The sequence below is a fragment of the Coregonus clupeaformis genome, chromosome 4 (assembly GCF_020615455.1).
Source record: "Coregonus clupeaformis isolate EN_2021a chromosome 4, ASM2061545v1, whole genome shotgun sequence".
NCBI lineage: Eukaryota > Metazoa > Chordata > Actinopteri > Salmoniformes > Salmonidae > Coregonus > Coregonus clupeaformis.
Window position 1 is genome coordinate 22,383,284 of NC_059195.1, and position 23,318 is coordinate 22,406,601.

Below are 23,318 nucleotides of genomic sequence, written 5' to 3' on the forward strand. Positions count from 1 at the left end.
TAATTAATTAGGCCCTAATCTATGGATTGCACATGACTGGGAATACAGATATGCATCTGTTGGATCAGAAAACCAGTCAGTATCTGTTGTGACCACCATTTGCCTCATGCAGCGCGACACATTTCCTTGACACATTTCCTTCGCATAGAGTTGATCAGGCTGTTGATTGTGGCCTGTGGAATGTTGTCCCACTCCTCTTCAATGGCTGTGTCGTGACGTGCCTTTCATTATTGTGATTACTATTATTTATCGAATAATTACCTACTATGTTTAATTGTTACTAGATTAAATTAATCATGTAACAATTAACTAATTAGGAATGTGGGGCACCACGGGAAAAGTTGTTTAACGAGTTACCGTTTCCCGAATGAACTCTAAAGATATCTAGATATCTCTTATCATTTAACAGTCATTTATTAATCATTTACCTCATATCAGTCTCGTTCTGAAAGTCGTAGGCTCTTTAAGTCTGCACAAACCCAGGTCTTACTGATCATTCCGTACCACACAAATTGATTTAATTATTTATTTACTAACTAATTAAAAATGATAACACAAGATACAAACACATACACGGTATAGGTAGGGATTAGAAACTTAATGCAATGAAAACGGGTCCCTAGCGGACTACACACAATATGACACTTGTTACAAAAGATGGCGATTTAAAGAGAGAGAGAGAGCGAGAGAAAACAATTGGATACACATGGACCTATACTCATAGTAATCCTAATAATTTGCCAAGAACTGCTGCCCATTTGGTAAGAAGTAATGCATGTATTTACGTGTTTGTCTTCGTTGTCTCTGTTGGACCCAGGCCTTCGTGGGAAGGGTCGATTGGGCCTTCTCTTTTCGGATGGCCTTTTAGATGTAAGGTTCAGATGTAAGGTTCAGATTGTCCACAAGAGGTCACAATGTCCTTCTTCTTAGTCGTCTGTTTACTTTCACTCGTTCTGGAAGTGGTCTTCTGAGGACGGCTAATCAGCCGTGTCGATGATCCCCTATGGGGTGATGAGAGCAGTGTAGTAGACGATGGTTTGAAGAGAGTAACAGGATGGTCCCACTTAAATTCACCTTCTTAAATACAGTACTTACAACAGCTACTCAGCCGTAACATTGATTGTTAGTGGAGGCAACTTTGTTGTCTTCAGCTCGTGTTGATTTTCAGGGTCGGGACCAATATGGACAAAAGCTGCAGCTTGAGGTCCGTCTGATCTGATCATTCTTATCTCAGTCTTTTATGCACTCTGGTAAAGAGGGGCGTTTCTGTCATACTGACACGCTCTCTGAGCTCCCTCGGGCGTGGCTAGTTACGAGGCAAAAGTATTATTATCACTATGATTTTGTTAGAAAGCTAAAATCACATTCCTATCTTCATGAAACATTGTCTTCCTCCTTGATATTTTCTACACAAGGTAAAGGATGTAAACCTGATATACACAGTGTAAAAGCTCTTCAAGTCACAATGTTTTCGTTATAACACCTTTATACAATTTTTAATGACATAAAAAATAGACATTAATTTTTCATATTCCATTTCTCATCATTCCCAACATTTAGATGATGAAATATATTGTCTCAATGTTCATTGTTGGATGTTGAAGTTTTGGGCGGCAAAAGTCTCTGAAACAAAGGACATTCCTTTCACCATACTACAGGGCCAGAGATAGATTCTCCTATCTCTAATTTATGGCAGTATTAAGGTGTCAAGACCGGCACAGCCCCACCCCCTGTGGATAAGAGGGTCTGGTTGTTGTCAGCCATTATCTTGGGAGAGTCATGACAGCTGTATGAAGTTGCTGGAAATTGACGGAACACGCTGTCGTACACGTCAATCGATAGCATCCCAAACATGCACAATGGGTGACATTTTTAGTGTACAGATCCTTGCGACATGGATCCGTGTATTATCATGCTGAAACATGAGGTGATGGCGGCGGATGAATGGCACGACAATGAGCCTCACGATCTCTCCACGGTATCTCTTTGCATTCAAAATGCCATCAATAAAATGCAAATGTGTTCGTTGTCCGTAGCTTATGCCTGCCCATACCATAACCCCACCGCCACCATGGGGCACTCAGTTCACAACGTTGACATCAGCAAACCGCTCGCCCACACGACAGCATACACGCTGTCTGGCATCTGCCGGGTACAGTTGAAACTGGGATTCATCCGTGAAAAGCACACTTCTCCAGCGTGCCAGTGGCCATCGAAGGTGAGCATTTGCCCACTGAAGTCGGTTACAACTCTGGTGAGGACGACGAGCATGCATAAAAACATGGGACCAACATGTTGCATTTATATTTTTGTTCAGTATAGCTAAGTTAGCTACAGAAAGTAATGGAGAAATCTGACCATTCTGCAGCAGGTAGCTCTGGCCTGCTAGGTAGTCAGTAGCCAGCTAGTGCTAGTTAGCCAGCTAGTGCAAGCCAACTTTGTTCAGTTGTTGTTCTGCATCTTAGCTAACATTCGTATTTGTATCTTCCTGTCACACTCACACAGCCTAATCCTTTCTTTGTGCTGCCAACCTAGGCTGTAAATACACCCCCTAAGCCCTGTGCATATTCTATGAGGGGGCGTGTACTTCCGGGTATGAACAAAACGAAAAACGAAATTCAAAAATTGTATACATTTTGTTGTTAATTGTTTTCTGTTATTCCATGTCAAGTCTTGACACAATAAATGAGAAAACAAATCGATTTCAGATTTTCCACTCTCCGTTTTGACTCGGAAATCAAAATAACGAAACGTACTGGGACCCTTATTCATTACAGAAACATTTTACCATTTAAGAACCAAAGACCCGTTTCTGTATTTGCAAACATTGCCGCACGAGGGCGATGCGCTCAAGTTGGTGGCAGAACAAAGGGGAGTTCTTATAGAACGCCAGGGGGAAAAAACCTCTATTTACATGTTGCTTATGAGTGCATTTCACACTACTTTTGGAATCTTTTTTACCCCTTTTTCGTGATATCCAATTGGTAGTTACAGACTTGTCCCATCGCTGCAACTCACCTATGGACTCGGGAGAGGCGAAGGTCGAGAGCCATGCGTCCTCCGAAACACGACCCTGCCAAGCCGCCCTGCTTCTTGACACACTGCTTGCTTAAACCGGAAGCCAGCCGCACCAATGTGTCGGAGGAAACACCGTCCAGCTGGCGACCGAAGTCAGCTTGCAGGCGCCCAGCCCACCACATGGAGTCGTTAGCGCACGATGGGACAAGGAAATTCCAGCCGGCCAATTGTGCGCCACCTCATGGGTCTCCCAGTCACGGCCGGCTGTGACACAGCCTGGGATCAAACCCGGGGCTGTAGTGACGCCTCAAACACTGCAATGCAGTGCCTTAGACCGCTGCGCCACACTAGAGTACTTTTGGATTCTAATTTAATTTTAAGGCTTGTATTAATTTCCTGCTTTATATAATGTTTGTGTCATCATCACAAATCAACTGCATTATACTTAAAAACACTTCAACTTCAACCAGTAAAATGGCTATTTGGCTAGCTTTTGCTACAGCCTATATATCAATGAGCGTTAGCATTCTAGCTAACAACTGCTGCATCCAAAATAGTTATTTTGAAAAGATCACAACCAGATATAATCTTAGTGACTGTTCAAGCAAGAATCAAAACATCATTGTAAGCGTATGAGAACCCCCACTAAAATGATTTACTTTAGAAGTAATAAAAACGTAAATCTAGGCTATGTTGAATGGATGCAGGTGGCGATGGCTTTCTTCCTGCCGCCAAGAGTCGCGCGCGTCTGTGCGTGACGTCAGTGTGCCGTGTACTGGAAAATATTCCACGGAAGCAATCGGAGCAAAACGATTGGACAAATTCAGGTAGGTCCCGCCCCTATTTCTAACGAACACATGAACGTAGCCAATTAGAGAAGTACATTACATGAAAGCCTGAACCCGGAAATAAACACAGCTGGCTGTTCGTCGAGTGTAACTTAACAGTAACTTAACATAAAAAGGTGAAATATCATGCTGCTTTTTATTACCTTTAGATCGCAGTACCAATATATGTCTGCACGAGACTTGCTAACGGTTAGCAAACGAACTTAGCTATAGTCAGTCATTAAGTTATTATATAAGTTTGTGGAAACAACCTCCAGCCTGAAGTTTTGATTGTTTTAGAAAGTTGATGATTCGATCAGGATGCATCAGGAGGATGAAGATGACACCAATCCACCAGAGGAGTTTATAGGACTGTCTGATTTCACGAGCTGCGGCAGCTACCAGGTGGGTGACTGTCTGGAGATAAACTTTATTATCGAATGTTATAAAGTAGAGTAGTAGAGCAGTTATAACTTTAAAACACATCCTGTAGAAAATAAAAAACTAAGAAACAAAAAAATGATCTTGCTCTCATGGAAAGTCATTCCGTGAGAACTAGATGTATCATAGAAATCAAGTAGGCATGTTACAATGTATACTGAAGAAAAATATAAATGCAACATGTAAAGTGTTGGTCCCATGTTTCATGAGCTGAAATAAAAGATCCCAGAAATGTTCCATATGCACAAAAAGCTTATTTTTCTCCAATTTTGTGCACAAATTTGTTTACATTCCTGTTAGTGAACATTTCTCTTTTGCCAAGATAATCCATCCACCTGACAGGTGTGGCTTATCAAGAAGCTGATGAAACAGCATGTTCATTACACAGTTGCACCTTGTGCTGGGGGCAAAAAAGGACACTCTAAAATGTGCAATTTTGTCACACAACACAATGCCACAGATGCCTCAAGTTTTGAGGGAGCGTGCAATTGGCATGCTGACTGCAGGAATGTCCACCAGAGCTGTTGCCAGAGCATTGAATGTTCATTTCTCTACCATAAGCCGCCTCCAACGTCGTTTTAGAGAATTTGACAGTACGTCCAACCGGACTCACAACCGCAGACCACATGTAACCATGCCAGCCGCGGACCTCCACATCCGGCTTCTTCACCTGTGGGATCATCTGAGACCAGCCACCCGGACAGCTGATGAAACTGAGGAGTATTTCTGTAATAAAGCCCTTTTATGGGGAAAAACCTATTCTGATTGGCTGGGCCTGGCTCCCCAGTGGGTGGGCCTATGCCCTCCAAGGCCTACCCATGGCTGCGCCCCTGCCCAATCATGTGAAATCCATAGATTAGGGCCTAATTAATTCATTTCAATTGACTGATTTCCTTATATGAACTGTGACTCAGTAAAATCTTTGGAATTGTTGCATTTAGCGTTTATATTTTTGTCCAGTATAATTGGGATGCATTTGCTCCATTGTTAAAATTTTTGTAGGTGGTCCACTCTTTAAGGGTGTGGCTTTAAATGACCATACTAGAGTGAGGGAAAAAAGTATTTGATCCCCTGCTGATTTTGTACGTTTGCCCACTGACAAAGACATGATCAGTCTATCATTTTAATGGTAGGTTTATTTGAACAGTGAGAGACAGAATAACAACAACAAAATCCAGAAAAACGCATCTAAAAAATGTTATAAATTGATTTGCATTTTTAATGAGGGAAATAAGTACACTGCTCAAAAAAATAAAGGGAACACTAAAATAACACATCCTAGATCTGAATGAATGAAATAATCTTATTAAATACTTTTTTTCTTTACATAGTTGAATGTGCTGACAACAAAATCACACAAAAATTATCAATGGAAATCAAATTTATCAACCCATGGAGGTCTGGATTTGGAGTCACCCTCAAAATTAAAGTGGAAAACCACACTACAGGCTGATCCAACTTTGATGTAATGTCCTTAAAACAAGTCAAAATGAGGCTCAGTAGTGTGTGTGGCCTCCACGTGCCTGTATGACCTCCCTACAACACCTGGGCATGCTCCTGATGAGGTGGCGGATGGTCTCCTGAGGGATCTCCTCCCAGACCTGGACTAAAGCATCCGCCAACTCCTGGACAGTCTGTGGTGCAATGTGGCGTTGGTGGATGGAGCGAGACATGATGTCCCAGATGTGCTCAATTGGATTCAGGTCTGGGGAACGGGCGGGCCAGTCCATAGCATCAATGCCTTCCTCTTGCAGGAACTGCTGACACACTCCAGCCACATGAGGTCTAGCATTGTCTTGCATTAGGAGGAACCCAGGGCCAACCGCACCAGCATATGGTCTCACAAGGGGTCTGAGGATCTCATCTCGGTACCTAATGGCAGTCAGGATACCTCTGGCGAGCACATGGAGGGCTGTGCGGCCCCCCAAAGAAATGCCACCCCACACCAATAACAACAACAAAATCCAGAAAAACGCATGTAAAAAATTTTATAAATTGATTTGCATTTTAATGAGGGAAATAATTATTTGACCCCTCTGCAAAACATGACTTAGTACTTGGTGGCAAAACCCTTGTTGGCAATCACAGAGGTCAGACGTTTCTTGTAGTTGGCCACCAGGTTTGCACACATCTCAGGAGGGATTCTGTCCCACTCCTCTTTGCAGATCTTCTCCAAGTCATTAAGGTTTCGAGGCTGACGTTTGGCAACTCGAACCTTCAGCTCCCTCCACAGATTTTCTATGGGAATAAGGTCTGGAGACTGGCTAGGCCACTCCAGGACCTTAATGTGCTTCTTCTTGAGCCACTCCTTTGTTGCCTTGGCCGTGTGTTTTGGGTCATTGTCATGCTGGAATACCCATCCATGACCCATTTTCAATGCCCTGGCTGAGGGAAGGAGGTTCTCACCCAAGATTTGACGGTACGTGGCCCCGTCCATCGTCCCTTTGATGCGGTGAAGTTGTCCTGTCCCCTTAGCAGAAAAACACCCCCAAAGCATAATGTTTCCACCTCCATGTTTGACGGTGGGGATGGTGTTCTTGGGGTCATAGGCAGCATTCCTCCTCCTCCAAACACGGCGAGTTGAGTTGATGCCAAAGAGCTCCATTTTGGTCTCATCTGACCACAACACTTTCACCCAGTTCTCCTCCGAATAATTCAGATGTTCATTGGCAAACTTCAGACGGGCATGTATATGTGCTTTCTTGAGCAGGGGGACCTTGCGGGCGCTGCAGGATTTCATTCCTTCACGGCGTAGTGTGTTACCAATTGTTTTCTTGGTGACTATGGTCCCAGCTGCCTTGAGATCATTGACAAGATCCTCCCGTGTAGTTCTGGGCTGATTCCTCACCGTTCTCATGATCATTGCAACTCCACGAGGTGAGATCTTGCATGGAGCCCCAGGCCGAGGGAGATTGACAGTTATTTTGTGTTTCTTCCATTTGCGAATAATCGCACCAACTGTTGTCACCTTCTCAACAAGCTGCTTGGCGATGGTCTTGTAGCCCATTCCAGCCTTGTGTAGGTCTACTATCTTGTCCCTGACATCCTTGGAGAGCTCTTTGGTCTTGGCCATGGTGGAGAGTTTGGAATCTGATTGATTGATTGCTTCTGTGGACAGGTGTCCTTTATACAGGTAACAAACTGAGATTAGGATTACTCCCTTTAAGAATGTGCTCCTAATCTCAGCTCGTTACCTGTATAAAAGACACCTGGGAGCCAGAAATCTTTCTGATTGAGAGGGGGTCAAATACACTGCTCAAAAAAATAAATGGAACACTTAAACAACACAATGTAACTCCAAGTCAATCACACTTCTGTGAAATCAAACTGTCCACTTAGTAAGCAACACTGATTGACAATACATTTCACATGCTGTTGTGCAAATTGAATAGACAACAGGTGGAAATTCTAGGCAATTAGCAAGACACCCCCAATAAAGGACTGGTTTTGCAGGTGGTGACCACAGACCACTTGTCAGTTCCTATGCTTCCTGGCTGATGTTTTGGTCACTTTTGAATGCTGGCGGTGCTTTCACTCTAGTGGTAGCCTGAGACGGAGTCTACAACCCACACAAGTGGCTCAGGTAGTGCAGCTCATCCAGGATGGCACATCAATGCGAGCTGTGGCAAGAAGGTTTGCTGTGTCTGTCAGCGTAGTGTCCAGAGCATGGAGGCGCTACCAGGAGACAGGCCAGTACATCAGGAGACGTGGAGGAGGCCGTAGGAGGGCAACAACCCAGCAGCAGGACTGCTACCTCCGCCTTTGTGCAAGGAGGAGCAGGAGGAGCACTGCCAGAGCCCTGCAAAATTACCTCCAGCAGGCCACAAATGTGCATGTGTCTGCTCAAACGGTCAGAAACAGACTCCATGAGGGTGGTATGAGGGCCCGACGTCCACAGGTGGGGGTTGTGCTTACAGCCCAACACTGTGCAGGACGTTTGGCATTTGCCAGAGAACACCAAGATTGGCAAATTCGCCACTGGCGCCCTGTGCTCTACACAGATGAAAGCAGGTTCACACTGAGCACATGTGACAGAGTCTGGAGACGCCGTGGAGAACGTTCTGCTGCCTGCAACATCCTCCAGCATGACCGGTTTGGCGGTGGGTCAGTCATGGTGTGGGGTGGCATTTCTTTGGGGGGGCCGCACAGCCCTCCATGTGCTCGCCAGAGGTAGCCTGACTGCCATTAGGTACCGAGATGAGATCCTCAGACCCCTTGTGAGACCATATGCTGGTGCGGTTGGCCCTGGGTTCCTCCTAATGCAAGACAATGCTAGACCTCATGTGGCTGGAGTGTGTCAGCAGTTCCTGCAAGAGGAAGGCATTGATGCTATGGACTGGCCCGCCCGTTCCCCAGACCTGAATCCAATTGAGCACATCTGGGACATCATGTCTCGCTCCATCCACCAACGCCACATTGCACAACAGACTGTCCAGGAGTTGGCGGATGCTTTAGTCCAGGTCTGGGAGGAGATCCCTCAGGAGACCATCCGCCACCTCATCAGGAGCATGCCCAGGTGTTGTAGGGAGGTCATACAGGCACGTGGAGCCCACACACACTACTGAGCCTCATTTTGACTTGTTTTAAGGACATTACATCAAAGTTGGATCATCCTGTAGTGTGGTTTTCCACTTTAATTTTGAGGGGGACTCCAAATCCAGACCTCCATGGGTTGATAAATTTGATTTCCATTGATAATTTTTGTGTGATTTTGTTGTCAGCACATTCAACTATGTAAAGAAAAAAAGTATTTAATAAGATTATTTCATTCATTCAGATCTAGGATGTGTTATTTTAGTGTTCCCTTAATTTTTTTGAGCAGTGTACTTATTTCCCTCATTAAAATGCAAATCAATTTATAACATTTTTGACATGCGTTTTTCTGGATTTTGTTGTTGTTATTCTGTCTCTCACTGTTCAAATAAACCTACCATTAAAATTATAGACTGATCATTTCTTTGTCAGTGGGCAAACGTACAAAATCAGCAGGGGATCAAATACTTTTTTCCCTCACTGTAACTACACTAGAATGCCTGAGATCCCCTCATACTTTGATCATCACATCCGAACCAATGATGTGTATGCCTAGAAAGATTAACAATCGTATTTTGTATGTCTTAGCATACATGTATGTATGTCTATACTGTATGTCTATGTCTGTCTCTGACCCCTGCTGTATGTCTACAGTATGTGTATGTCTGTCTCTGACCCCTGCTTTATGTCTATGTGTATATGTCTGTCTCTGACCCCAGCTGACCTTAACCCTAACCCCCTCTGACCCCAGCTGAGTTTCAGAGCTGGAGACAGGATGCTGGTCCACACTAAGACGTCAGCTGACTGGTGGTGGGCGGAGCTAGGAGGCCTCTGTGGCTATGTTCCATCCAGTTACCTGAAACAAGGTGTGGAGGACAGTTACCTAAAACAAGGTGTGGCGGAGGACACCTCAGAGGACCCCTGGCAGGATGAAGAGTACTTTGGCAGCTATGGAACACTGGTTTTTCTTCTTGTCTCTCTCTCTTCCTAGTTAACAATACATTAATTTCTACACAGTGATATTGTTTGCATCCCAAATGGCATCCTTTTAAATATATAGTTCACTACTTTTGACCAGGGCCCACATGTGTCCCAAATGGCACCCTAATTCCCTATAGTGCACTATATAGGGAAGCAGGTGCCATTTGGGAGGCAGCCTATGCAACATTTGCAGATATTGTTGTCTTTGTTTCTGCTGACCCAGAGGCTTCAACTGGAGATGATGAGTGACCGAGCGAGGACAGAGGCGTACCGCCAGGTGATCCTGACCAACAGCGCCCCCCTCAGGGGGAAGGTGGTTATGGATTTGGGCTGTGGCACCGGAGTCATCAGCCTCTTCTGTGCCCGCCTGGCCCAGCCCAAAGCTGTAAGAATATCAATATTATATATATATTATTATAATCAGTAACTATTCATGTCGCAGATAAAAGTCTAAGATATTTTATTAAATTAATGTTTAGTGCCGGATAGCAGTTAACTTTTATTTTGAGCCTTGTGTTCATATTACGATGCCTATACCTCCATCTAGTGTACAATGTACATTCAAACGCCATACTTTTGTGCTGTAGGTGTATGAAACTCCTGTTCTGTCCTGTAAGTGTATTAAGTCTTGTGTTGTGTTGTGTTGTTCTGTAGGTGTATGCAGTGGAGGCCAGCTCCATAGCAGAATACACTGAGACCCTGGTGAGGCAGAACGGCTGTGAGGAGGTAGTGACAGTCTTCCAGGGTCGGGCTGAGGAGCTGGAGCTACCAGGCAGAGTAGACATCCTGATCTCAGAGTGGATGGGCAACTGTCTGCTGGTAGGGAACTGTATGCTGCTAGGACTATGAGTTATTGTTTTAACCTCTGAATCCACTAACACCATTGTTTCATAAACACTTCTGTGATTGAGAAACTTCTTGATTCCCATCTCCTGATCTCCACCATAACAAAACATTTTGCAATGGAAAATGAAAACAAGCATATCTTATTGGATAAATTCAGGTAGTCCGTCCCTGTTTTGGCGCATATGCTTACTAGTGAATACGACCCTGTTCTGGTGTTTAAATTATAACTGTCTCTCTCCTCTAGTTTGAGTTCATGGTGGAGTCGGTGTTGCAGGCGCGGGACCGCTGGCTGAGAGAGGGGGGGATGATGTGGCCCTCTGGGGCCACTCTCTGCCTGGTCCCCTGTCAGGCCCTGGACTACTACACAGAGAGGATGGGCTTCTGGGAGCAGCCCTACGGACTGGACTTCACTGCCCTCCAGTAAGATCCAAAGCTGGGGTTCAGCCCCAGTGGTCAGACCATAGAAATAGAATCACTAGAACAGGCCTGGAGCCTCTGACCATGGTGATTCTAATTCATTATTTTTGTATTATCATGATTCTATTTCTATGGGTCTGACTGACCATGTTCATTTGAGTTCTCTCAATGTAATCCTTGATGTGATCAGTTAATGGAGCTGTAGTTGTTATATAAGTATTCTTAGTTTGTTTTTCATATGACGCTTTTGCCTGTTTTGTCATTTGTTTTCAATGACATGAGTTGTCCTGAGGTGTTAGTCAGGTGTAAACTAGGAGTGTATGTAACTGTTTGTTTATTTCCAATGTGGAGGGTTTCAGTAGTGAGACTGTCTGTCAGGTGTGATGTCACAGTGATGCAACTACAGTAGTGACAACACTATGGACAGTAAGTTTTAACTACAATACTTTTGGGGTCGTTTTTCCAGACATAGATTAAGCCTATACAAATACTGAACTAAGAAGCACTTGCTTTTTAGTCCAGGACTAGGCTTAATCTGTGTCTAGCAAGCTCTCTCTTGGTGGCAAGGGTGTAGTTTGGTGTGAAGTGATAAGCATTGGGCCTCCCGAGTGGAGCAGCGGTCTATGGCACTGCATCGCAGTGCTAGAGGCGTCACTACAGATCCGGGTTCGATCCCGGGCTGTGTCGCAGCCGGCCGAGACCGGGAGACCCATGAGGTGGCGCACAATTGCCCAGCGTCGTCCGGGGAGGGTTTGACCGGCTGGGATGTCCTTGTCCCATCGCGCTCTAGCGACTCCTTGTGGCGGCCGGGCGCATGCACGCTGACTTTGGTCACCAGCTGTACGGTGTTTCCTCCGACACATTGGTGCGGCTGGCATCCGGGTTAAGCGAGCAGTGTGTCAAGAAGCAGTGCGGCTTGGCGGGGTCGTGTTTCGGAGGACGCATGGCTCTCGACCTTCGCCTCTCCCGAGTCCTAACAGCAGTTCCAGCGATGGGACAAGACTGTAACGATCAATTGGATATCACGAAATTGGGGAGAAAAAGGGGTAAAAATAAATAATAATATATAAAAACTAAAAAAAGAAGAAGTGGTAACCGTAACATCTATGGTAAAGTCAAACAACAAACTTAAAATTGCTGTGTCAGCTACTCTCCAGTCTTTACAGTGCAAATTAAACAACCAAACCAATCGGGTAAGTCTGTCATTAAACAATATTGAGAGGCTGTGAGTGGTTAGTTAATGTGACTGGCCCCGCCCTCCAGATCCCTGGCCCAGTCAGAGTTCTTCTCCAGGCCCAGGTTCAGCCACCTACTCCAGCCTGAAGACTGCCTGGCCAACCCCTGTGATGTCATCACTCTGGACATGCTCACGCTGCATGTTACAGATCTAGAGGTATAGTACGTCTGCTTCTCACAGATCTGATACTGGATCATATACGGAGTGTATATGTAAGGGATAATCAACGAGGGGCTATGCATTCTATGGAAAATAATAAACAAAGTGGAAGGTGTGTTCTGAACTTCCACAGAGTTGCATTATTTTCCAGAGAATGTTTAGAGCCCCGAGTTGATTATCCCTTTTATACCATGGATATAATTTAACACATTTGCCACTAGAAATGTGTTCATTTGCAGATAGAAATGTGTTCATTTACCAGTAGAAATGTGTTCAACATCCACTGAAGTAGCTAGCAAGTTTACTAGACAGCTACAGTAGTTGCTGTGGTAACCAAACAAACAGACTTGCTAGTTTAGTAATAATAATAATAATAATAGCTAACCAAACCATCAGACCTAGCTTGGTATTATGAAAATATAATTCAACAATACCAATACTGTTTTCAATTCGACTTTTGCTTTCAAAAGCAGCTCAAACAAAACATGTAGAAATGAACTATAGCCATTGATTTCTACCGTACAAATATACAGTGCGCTATAGGGAAATAATGCACGCTCTAGAATGCCCTTCAAGCCAATCAGAAAGGAGTATTCAACAATGCCATGGTGTAAAACAATATAATTACATGTAATTTACACACACTGATGTAAGTCAACGTGTTACCTGTCTAGGAGCTGAGGGGCCAGTTTACCTTCGTCGTGGAAAAGGCCGGGACGTTCCACGGGTTCACTTCCTGGTTCAGAGTTCAGTTCCAGAGCCTGGAGAGAGACAAAACCACATTGGCGTTAGACACTGGGCCCTACTCTGAGTAAGTAGTGGAGGTAGACACTGGGCCCTAACAGCTTTCACAATCAGTACAGCCAATGTGATATCAGCCCCGCCCTCTTCCCTCCATCAGGCCAACCCACTGGAAGCAGACTCTGTTCATGTTGGACAGGCCAATCTCGCTGCTCGGTGGAGAGACGGTGTCTGGAACCATCCTTCTACACCGGAACCCCATCTGGAGACGTCACATGACCGTTACCATCCAATGGAGCATCAGCAGCACAGAGGAAACAGGAAACTGCAAGGCAAATATCCTCTCTCTTTTATGGGTGAATCATAATTCCCACTTACCTCAAATTTTCACTTATAGCCATTTCAGACAGAAGATGTGGTATGTTACCTGTAAAGAATGCAAGGCAATGTTTATATGACCCTCTTTCAAACAGCCCCTTATTTACCACTTATTTGCAGGTATACCCCTTTTATACATATTAGTGGGTAACTGGCAAATTGGGAGGGGTGGGGGGTGTTGTTAAACCATGGGGGCCGTTTGCTTACCTCAACTTTTCACTTAGTTTCCCATTGACAGTAATGCATGACTAAGTGAAAATGTAACTTACAGTGAGGGGAAAAAAGTATTTGATCCCCTGCTGATTTTGTAAGTTTGCCCACTGACAAAAATGATCAGTGTATAATTTTAATGGTAGGTTTATTGAACAGTGAGAGACAGAATAACAACAAAGAAATCCAGAAAAACGCATGTCAAAAATGTTATAAATTGATTTGCATTTTAATGAGGGAAATAAGTATTTGACCCCCTCTCAATCAGAAAGATTTCTGGCTCCCAGGTGTCTTTTATACAGGTAAGTAGCTGAGATTAGGAGCACACTCTTAAAGGGAGTGCTCCTAATCTCAGCTTGTTACCTGTATAAAAGACACCTGTCCACAGAAGCAATCAATCAATCAGATTCCAAATTCTCCACCATGGCCAAGACCAAAGAGCTCTCCAAGGATGTCAGGGACAAGATTGTAGACCTACACAAGGCTGAAATGGGCTACAAGACCATCGCCAAGCAGCTTGGTGAGAAGGTGACAACAGTTGGTGTGATTATTCGCAAATGGAAGAAACACAAAATAACTGTTAATCTCCCTCTGCCTGGGGCTCCATGCAAGATCTCACCTCGTGGAGTTGCAATGATCATGAGAACGGTGAGGAATCAGCCCAGAACTACACGGGAGGATCTTGTCAATGATCTCAAGGCAGCTGGGACCATAGTCACCAAGAAAACAATTGGTAACACACTACGCCGTGAAGGACTGAAATCCTGCAGCGCCCGCAAGGTCCCCCTGCTCAAGAAAGCACATATACAGGGCCGTCTGAAGTTTGCCAATGAACATCTGAATGATTCAGAGGAGAACTCGGTGAAAGTGTTGTGGTCAGATGAGACTAAAATCGAGCTCTTTGCCATCAACTCAACTCGCCGTGTTTGGAGGAGGAGGAATGCTGCCTATGACCCCAAGAACACCATCCCCACCATCAAACATGGAGGTGGAAACATTATGCTTTGGGGGTGTTTTTCTGCTAAGGGGACAGGACAACTTCACCGCATCAAAGGGACGATGGACGGGGCCATGTACCGTCAAATCTTGGGTGAGAACCTCCTTCCCTCAGCCAGGGCATTGAAAATGGGTCGTGGATGGGTGTTCCAGCATGACAATGACCCAAAACACACGGCCAAGGCAACAAAGGAGTGGCTCAAGAAGAAGCACATTAAGGTCCTGGAGTGGCCTAGCCAGTCTCCAGACCTTAATCCCATAGAAAATCTGTGGAGGGAGCTGAAGGTTCGAGTTGCCAAACGTCAGCCTCGAAACCTTAATGACTTGGAGAAGATCTGCAAAGGGGAGTGGAACAAAATCCCTCCTGAGATGTGTGCAAACCTGGTGGCCAACTACAAGAAACGTCTGACCTCTGTGATTGCCATCAAGGGTTTTGCCACCAAGTACTAAGTCATGTTTTGCAGAGGGGTCAAATACTTATTTCCCTCATTAAAATGCAAATCAATTTATTCTGTCTCTCACTGTTCAAATAAACCTACCATTAAAATTATAGACTGATCATGTCTTTGTCAGTGGGCAAACATACAAAATCAGCAGGGGATCAAATACTTTTTTCCCTCACTGTAAGTGGATGTAAAGATTCACCCTGAAGTGTGTACAGTAACTTAATTACTAAGCATCCTTTCTCAGTCTTGTGACATGAATATAATGACGGATTATAATGTGTTTTTGTAGATCTAGATATCTAAGAAGTTATAGACGTGTCACCTCACCTGTTGCTGTGTTCTCCCTGTAGGTCCAGACAAAGAGTTTCCCCATGTGGAGATGATGACATCACAGGCTATCATTGAAGGATGTAGCAGCCAGACCTCTCTGATACTAGCCTGGTCCCAGATCTGTTTGTGGCTTTGCCTACGCCATTGTCATTGTTAAGCCAAACATGACAATTCCATAAGGAGTGTTGTGGAAATTACCACCAGGGACTCCAAGTCAAACTTAAACGAATCATTCTTTATTATCAGCAAGCTGGAGAGGTTCCAACAAACTTAATGCACCAAGTAGTACACGTCTGTCAGGAGCTCTGTCGGGGCAGTCCCGTTAGTTATCTTATATACTGCTTACACAGACAAGTTATATTTGCATGATTTACATTATTCATTATTTTAATTCATCATTAACGTTTGGTTCATGCAATCGACCAACCAATACCTCACGAGGCTTCTTCTCTCCAAGCTGAGACCTTGAAACTGATATATCCCTTTCGGTTCTCAAAACAATGTTCTGGGCGTACTGCCAAATTGCTTATACTGATAGTGAGGATTCCTACCAGGCACGATCAATCAGTCACTTGCATGAACCCAGTCGAATTAGTTATTAGAAAAGCACAAACATACAATTTTCCTTCACATTCCCTCCTCTTATCACTCTGTGATAATTATCGTAACATTTTACGGTATGCATTCGATTATAGCTTCTATCAAAAGGTTCTATACTTCTATTAAAGTAAGCGAAATCAACACATAAAACCAGACACTTCATCCTTTCAAACCCTTCACTCTGGGTTGTACAATCTAAAATATACACACAATGGGTCTGTAGACTCATATTGTTTCCATAGCTCTTACCTATAAAACCATTGCAGTATAATGTTTTAACTTAAGACCTTTGCTTCATACAGTTACACATATGCTTCATTACACAATTTAATTTATGGATTCTGGCAATGACATTTCAGCTGGAGCTTTTGTCACGAGTGACGTGTTAATGACAGATCGGTATCTCAATGCATTTTTTGTCTAAATTACTATACATTTCGCAGTGTGCAGACCTCCATATCAACCTGATACCCCAAATAAACAATTTTGGACAAGCCTAACTCAATTACGCGCACAGTTGACCACCCCTCTCATTCCCGGCCCTCATTCTTCTGGAGTTTCTTCATTTTCTTCTTCAGATATTGTTTCAGTTCGTCCTCCCAATGGCACATGTTCAAAGTAGATGGCCCTTGATAATGTCCCGATTTCAATATCTGGGGAATAATTCTGATTTTCCCAAGCAGACGAATCTCTCACCTGAGCCGCCACCATCCTTTAACGTCCATTATGTCTTGTCCATTTTTCGACCAGTACACCAGCACCATGAGAGAAGTTTAAACGGGATCTCTCTCCATGCTCACTCCACGTGGACTCATGTCGCACTCCTGAGAGAAAAGGCATGAGAGAAAAGGCAGTTGATAGCTTCGACTGGATGCTGTGCACAGGTTGCTGGCTCGGACTCCGGTTTCAGGTAGAAGATGATGAAGGACCATAGTGAACACCTTTGTCGCCATCACTTCAGCTGGTTAGACAGGGGGAGGCTGACACTGTTCTCGGACGAATTATCCCTTCTATGCATCTAGATAGCATTTATGGTCAACTTCGCCATAACCTTGAGAGAGGACAGACCAGAACAACAGTTTAGTTTAGGGCATTTCTGATTCACTGTATGACAAATTATTACTTCTACCAATATTCTTAATACAAATGTCTAAGGCAAATGTCAAAGAGAATAACAACACACAGTTGAAACCATTTTTGCAAATTGGCTTATACTCCCCTATCATCTTGGCGATCACACCGCAGAGTTACAGGGTCAGGGAGTTAGAGGGCTCATCCTTAGGGAGAAATCCCGATCCAGCAGACCCAATCTGGTGAGATTTGTATTGAAGCAAGACAAAAACAAAACAAACAATACACATCTTCATATAAAACACCTTATCCTTTACCCAGTCAAGCGCTTTGTCTAAGGTTACCTGCTTTGGTCCACATGGCATAGTCTTGGCACTATCTGGTAACAATCCACAAACCCAACAATCTGATACATTCTGTAGTACAGCGACATTACTAGCTATTTGTAAGAAAGTGTTTGACCCGGGGAAAACTTCAATCCACTTGGATTAACTGTCAACGATTACCAACATATATTTTTTCCTTTTACAGGCAGGCATGTGAACAAAACAATTTGCATATTTACCAAAGGGCCCCAGGGGACTGGTAATTCCCCCTTTGGACACATGACTCACATCGTGATTCATGCGTCCAAAAACAACACTGCCGGTTAAATAAAAAATTAACGAATTAGAATAACAAATCAAATTACAGTCCAGCGTAACAGCGTGATTAAACTTTAAATGCAATGTTTCCGTGTTAGCGGAGACTGCATTCACGCTAAACGCTGCATATATATTGGCTTCAGTGATACAGATTGAATAGATCCCTGAATAGCATATAGAAGTAACACAGTGAAAGTCTGTAAGTGTGTGATAATTGGTCAATACAAATAATGAACATGCTTAAAATTGAACAATACTATAAACACATTAGTTTGCGTAATTCAAAACTAAGAATGTAGAATACCCTATAAACTTGTATAAATAAAAATAATACAACCATAATTGCAAGAAATTGCACGTTCCACATAATAAAGGAATTTTACACATACATCCAAGTTTGTAGTGTAATCTGTAAAACGTTTCTGATCCAAGAACCGTGATTGAAGTGCGATGTTCTTTTCCCATTGTTATGCTCCAAGTCCAGAACACAAGTTGATCATTAATGGGACTTGCGACAGCAAACGTCCCAGTTTAAATCTTCGTCATACTTCTGACTTTATATTATTATTATTATTATTTGGAACGCTACTCCTCTTACACCATTTAAGCTCGAAACGTCATTCAGACTTCAAAACGAGCAGAGCGGTCAAGACCAGTGTGCTTGTAGACAACCTTTTAATAGCTTTTATACTTTTTAAACTATTAAGCTTTTTGTCTTTCTTTTTGTCCTCCATCCACTTTCATGGAATTTACTCAGCATTCTAAAGGGCACATTGTGACATCATGACTCCCAACATTCTATTCTATTCACTGTGAACAATGTAACTTATGACACATCAGCTACTTTGACCACTTTCCCAAAAACTTACCCAAAAAGTTAGAGCCAAATAAATCTTCCTCTACTTCTCTGCTATTCAAATCTGAAAACAGAACAAAAATACTATCTTTTACCAATCTAACGATACAGCTGTTTTACTAATAGCATTAAAAAGTGTCTCCCGACCTGTCTCAGCCTCCAGTATCTATTGGCAATAGTCTATGTGCCGGGGGGCTAGGGTCAGTCATTTATATCTGGTGTTATTCTCCTGTCTTATCCGGTGTCCTGTGTGAATTTAAGTATTCTCCCTCTAATTCTCTCTCTCTCCCTCCCCTCCCGGAGGACCTGAGCCCTAGGACCATGCTAGTTAGTTAACGGTGCGCGCTAGTAGCATTTCAATCTGTGACGTCACTCGCTCTGAGACCTTGAAGTAGTTGTTTCCCTTGCTTTGCAAGGGCCGCGGCTTTTGTGGAGCGACGGGTAACGGTGCTTCGAGGGTGACTGTTGTCGATGTGTGCAGAGGGTCCCTGGTTCAAGCCCAGGTAGGGGCGAGGAGAGGGACGGAAGCAACACTGTTACATTGGAGGAGGTCAAAGGGGGGTGCGTGTAACCGGTGTGAAATGGCTAGCTAGTTAGCGGTGCGCGCTAGTAGCATTTCAATCGGTGACGTCACTCGCTCTGAGACCTTGAAGTAGTTGTTTCCCTTGCTCTGCAAGGGCCGCGGCTTTTGTGGAGCGATGGGTAACGGTGCTTCGAGGGTGACTGTTGTCGATGTGTGCAGAGGGTCCCTGGTTCGAGCCCAGGTAGGGGCGAGGAGAGGGACGGAAGCAAAACTGTTACACTGGGTTTCTGTATAGCACTTTGTGACATTGCTGTTGTAAAAAGGGTTTTATAAATACATTTGATTGATTGATTAACAATCCGCTATACAGTGCATTCGGAAAGTATTCAAACCCCTTGACTTTTTCCACTTTTTGTTATGTTACAGCCTTATTCTAAGATTGGTTAAAAAAAAAAATTCCCCACATCTCTCACACAATAGTGACGTCACCGATTGAAATGCTACTAGCGCGCACCGTTAACTAATGACAAAGCAAAAACAGATTTTTACATAAGTATTCAGACCCTTTACTCTGTACTTTGTTGAAGCACCTTTGGCAGCGATTACAGCCTCGCGTCTTCTTGGGTATGACGCTACAAGCTTGGCACACCTGTATTTGGGGAGTTTCTCCCATTCTTCTCTGCAGATCCTCTCAAGCTCTGTCAGGTTGGATGGAGAGCGTCACTGCACAGCTATTTTCAGGTCTCTCCAGAGATGTTCGATCGGGTTCAAGTCCGGGCTCTGGCTGGGCCACTCAAGGACATTCAGAGACTTGTCCCAAAGCCACTCCTCCATTGTCTTGGCTGTGTGCTTAGGGTCGTTGTCCTGTTGGAAGGTGAACCTTCGCCCCAGTCTGAGGTCCTGAGTGCTCTGGAGCAGATTTTCATCAAGGATCTCTCTGTACTTTGTTCCATTCATCTTTCCCTCGATCCTGACTAGTCTCCCAGTCCCTGCTGCTGAAAAACATCCCCACAGAATGATGCTGCCACCACCATGCTTCACCGTCGGGATGGTGCCAGGTTTCCTCCAGACGTGACGCTTGACATTCAGGCCAAAGAGTTCAATCTTGGTTTCATCAGACCAGACCTTTAGGTGCCTTGTGGCAAACTCCAAGCGGGCTGTCATGTGCCTTTTACTGAGGAGTGGCTTCCGTCTGGCCTCTCTATCATAAAGGCCTGATTGGTGCAGTGCTGCAGAGATGGTTGTCCTTCTGGAAGTTTCTCCATTCTCCACAGAGGAACTCTGGAGCTCTGTCAGAGTGACCATCGGATTCTTGGTCACCTCCCTGACCAAGGCCCTTCTCCCCCGATTGCTCAGTTTGGCCGGGCGGCCAGCTCTAGAAAGAGTCTTGGTGGTTCCAAACTTCTTCCATTTAAGATTGATGGAGGCCACTGTGTTCTTGGGGACCTTCAATGCTGCAGAAATGTAGAAAGGTGTGTGCCTTTCCAAATCATGTCCAATCAATTGAAATTACCACAGGTGGACTCCAATCAAGTTGTAGAAACAACAAGGATGATCAATGGAAACAGGATGTACCTGAGCTCAATTTCGAGTCTCATAGCAAATTTCCAAAAACCTGTTTTCGCTTTGTAATTATGGGGTAGTGTGTGTACATTGATGTGCAAAAAAATTTTTTTTTAAATCCATTTTAGAATAAGGCTGCAACGTCATTTTTTTTGTAAAAAAGGAAGGGGTCTGAATACCTTCCGAATGCACTGTAGATACTAATGGAGGAAGTTACTGTATTTCTCATTTCGGGTTGAGCAATCGGCCCGGGTATGGTAGGGCCTGAACTTTTCCAGCATGGGTAAGGCTCGCGCTAAAAGGTCATGCTCGTGCAGGACTAGCTAGAATGTAACATTGGTCGCATGTTGCGTTTGTCCATTAGCCCAGGGCTTTGGGATACAAGTGTGAATCCTTAGCCCAGGGCTAAAGCTTAGCCCAGGGTTAACAATTGCTTGTGTGAACACGGGATAAGCTAGCTCGGTGCCAGTCTTAAACTGATGATACACTAGCAATATTTTGAGGCAATGTTGCTGGCAACGGAGTGGGTTATGAGACACTGGAGCAATAATGATTTAATATGAAGCATATATGAACTTAACTCAATTTACCCATTTATTTACTCATCTCCTATAGCTTGTTGTTGCCTGTTGACTGCCACATCTGTACTGGAATTTATCAGCTAACAGAGGTGTTGCCCTTGACCTGGGCATCTACTCAACCTACTGCCAGTCAAGTCAATGGCAATGCAGATGTAAAGGACGTCACGCTGTTGGCTTAGCGAGTACCAGTTCCTCCTGTTTTGTCCCACACGAGGCTAGAACCCAGGACCTCTGCATTGCTAGCACAAGTGACTGCCCTCCTATAGCGTCTTACCTGTCGGAGCTACGCGAAAAGCTAGCTATTCGCTGGCACAAGTCGGGACACTTCAGGCTGAGGAGTATTTTTACATTTACATTTTAGTCATTTAGCAGACGCTCTTATCCAGAGCGACTTACAGTTAGTGAATACATATATATATATTTTTTTATTATATACTGGCCCCCCGTGGGAATCAAACCCACAACCCTGGCTTTGCGAACGCCATGCTCTATCAACTGAGCTACATCCCTGCCGGCCATTCCCTCCCCTACCCTGGACGACGCTGGGCCAATTGTGCGCCGCCCATGAGTCTCCCGGTCGCGGCCGGCTGCGACAGAGCCTGGATTCGAACCAGGATCTCTAGTGGCACAGTTAGCACTGCGATGCAGTGCCTTAGACCACTGCGCCACTCAGGAGCTCATTGGCGTAAGTTGGAGTAAGTTTCACACATCCCCATGTGTTATATTCATGCCTCAAACTTACTCAACAGCGACCCCAGCGCTGAGCTGAGCGCAACTGTAGCTCCAAGTCACTACTGTAAAGGACGTAACGCAGCCACTTCAGCTGAGGAGTAAGTTTCACACATCCCCATGTGCTACACAGACATAAGGATAACTACACTACCGTTCATAAGTTTGGGGTCACTTAGAAATGTCCTTGTTTTCGAAAGAAAAGCAATTTTTTTGTCCATTAAAATAACATCAAATTGATCAGAAATACAGTGTAGACATTGTTAATGTTGTAAATGGCTATTGTAGCTGGAAACGGCTGAATTTTAATGGAATATCTACATAGGCGTACAGAGGCCCATTATCAGCAACCATCAGTCTTGTGTTCCAATATGCAGGTTGTGTTTGCTAATCCAAGTTTATCATTTTAAAAGGCTAATTGATCATTAGAAAACCCTTTTGCAATTATGTTAGCACAGCTGAAAACTGTTGTGCTGATTAAATAAGCAATAAAACTGGCCTTCTTGAGACTAGTTGAGTTTCTGGAGCATCAGCAATTGTGGGTTCGATTACAGGCTCAAAATGGCCAGAAACAAAAAACGTTCTTCTGAAACTCGCCAGTCTATCCTTGTTCTGAGAAATGAAGGCTATTCCATGCGAGAAATTGCCAAGAAACTGAAGATCTCATACAATGCTGTGTACTACTCCCTTCAAAGAACAGCACAAACTGGCTCTAACCAAAATAGAAAGAGGAGTGGGAGGCCCCGGTGCACAACTGAGCAAGAGGACAAATACATTAGAGTGTCTAGTTTGAGAAACAGACACCTCACAGGTCCTCAACTGGCAGCTTCATTAAATAGTACCCGCAAAACACCAGTCTCAACGTCAACAGTGAAGAGGCGACTCCGGGATGCTGACCTTCTAGGCAGAGTTGCAAAGAAAAAGCCATATCTCAGACTGGCCAATAAAAAGAAAAGATTAAGATGGGCAAAAGAAGAAGAGGAAGATTGGAAAAAAGTGTTATGGACAGACGAATCGAAGTTTGAGGTGTTCGGATCACAAAGAAGAACATTTGTGAGACGCAGACCAAATGAAAAGATGCTGGAGGAGTGCTTGATGCCATCTGTCAAGCATGGTGGAGGCAATGTGATGGTCTGGGGGTGCTTTGGTGGTGGTAAATTGGGAGATGTGTACAGGGTAAAAGGGATCTTG

General features: G+C 44.2%; 1 protein-coding gene across 2 annotated transcripts; it reads left to right on the forward strand.

Annotated features, from left to right (window-relative positions):
- Positions 1-3,914: 3,914 nt before the first annotated feature.
- Positions 3,915-15,942, forward strand: prmt2 (protein arginine methyltransferase 2). Of its 2 annotated transcripts, XM_041868121.2 has the most exons (10): positions 3,915-3,982; positions 4,146-4,250; positions 9,571-9,780; positions 10,024-10,185; positions 10,455-10,619; positions 10,891-11,066; positions 12,327-12,456; positions 13,134-13,270; positions 13,361-13,532; positions 15,581-15,942. In XM_041868121.2, exons 2-10 carry the CDS (start codon positions 4,167-4,169, stop codon positions 15,611-15,613), a joined length of 1,269 nt encoding a protein of 422 aa, XP_041724055.1. In that variant the 5' UTR covers positions 3,915-3,982; positions 4,146-4,166; the 3' UTR covers positions 15,614-15,942. The 2 variants fall into 2 exon arrangements, with proteins under 2 accessions (XP_041724055.1, XP_045066670.1); XM_045210735.1 differs by having other exon boundaries at positions 3,927-4,250.
- The last annotated feature ends 7,376 nt before the right edge of the window (positions 15,943-23,318 follow it).

Excerpts from the sequence above, each read along its gene's own strand:
- prmt2 (XM_041868121.2), top strand. The coding sequence starts at position 4,167 with ATGCATCAGGAGGATGAAGATGACACCAATCCACCAGAGGAGTTTATA. Across the intron at positions 4,251-9,570 it reads CGAGCTGCGGCAGCTACCAG|CTGAGTTTCAGAGCTGGAGA; the intron begins GTGGGTGACTGT and ends CTCTGACCCCAG. Across the intron at positions 11,067-12,326 it reads CTGGACTTCACTGCCCTCCA|ATCCCTGGCCCAGTCAGAGT; the intron begins GTAAGATCCAAA and ends CCCGCCCTCCAG.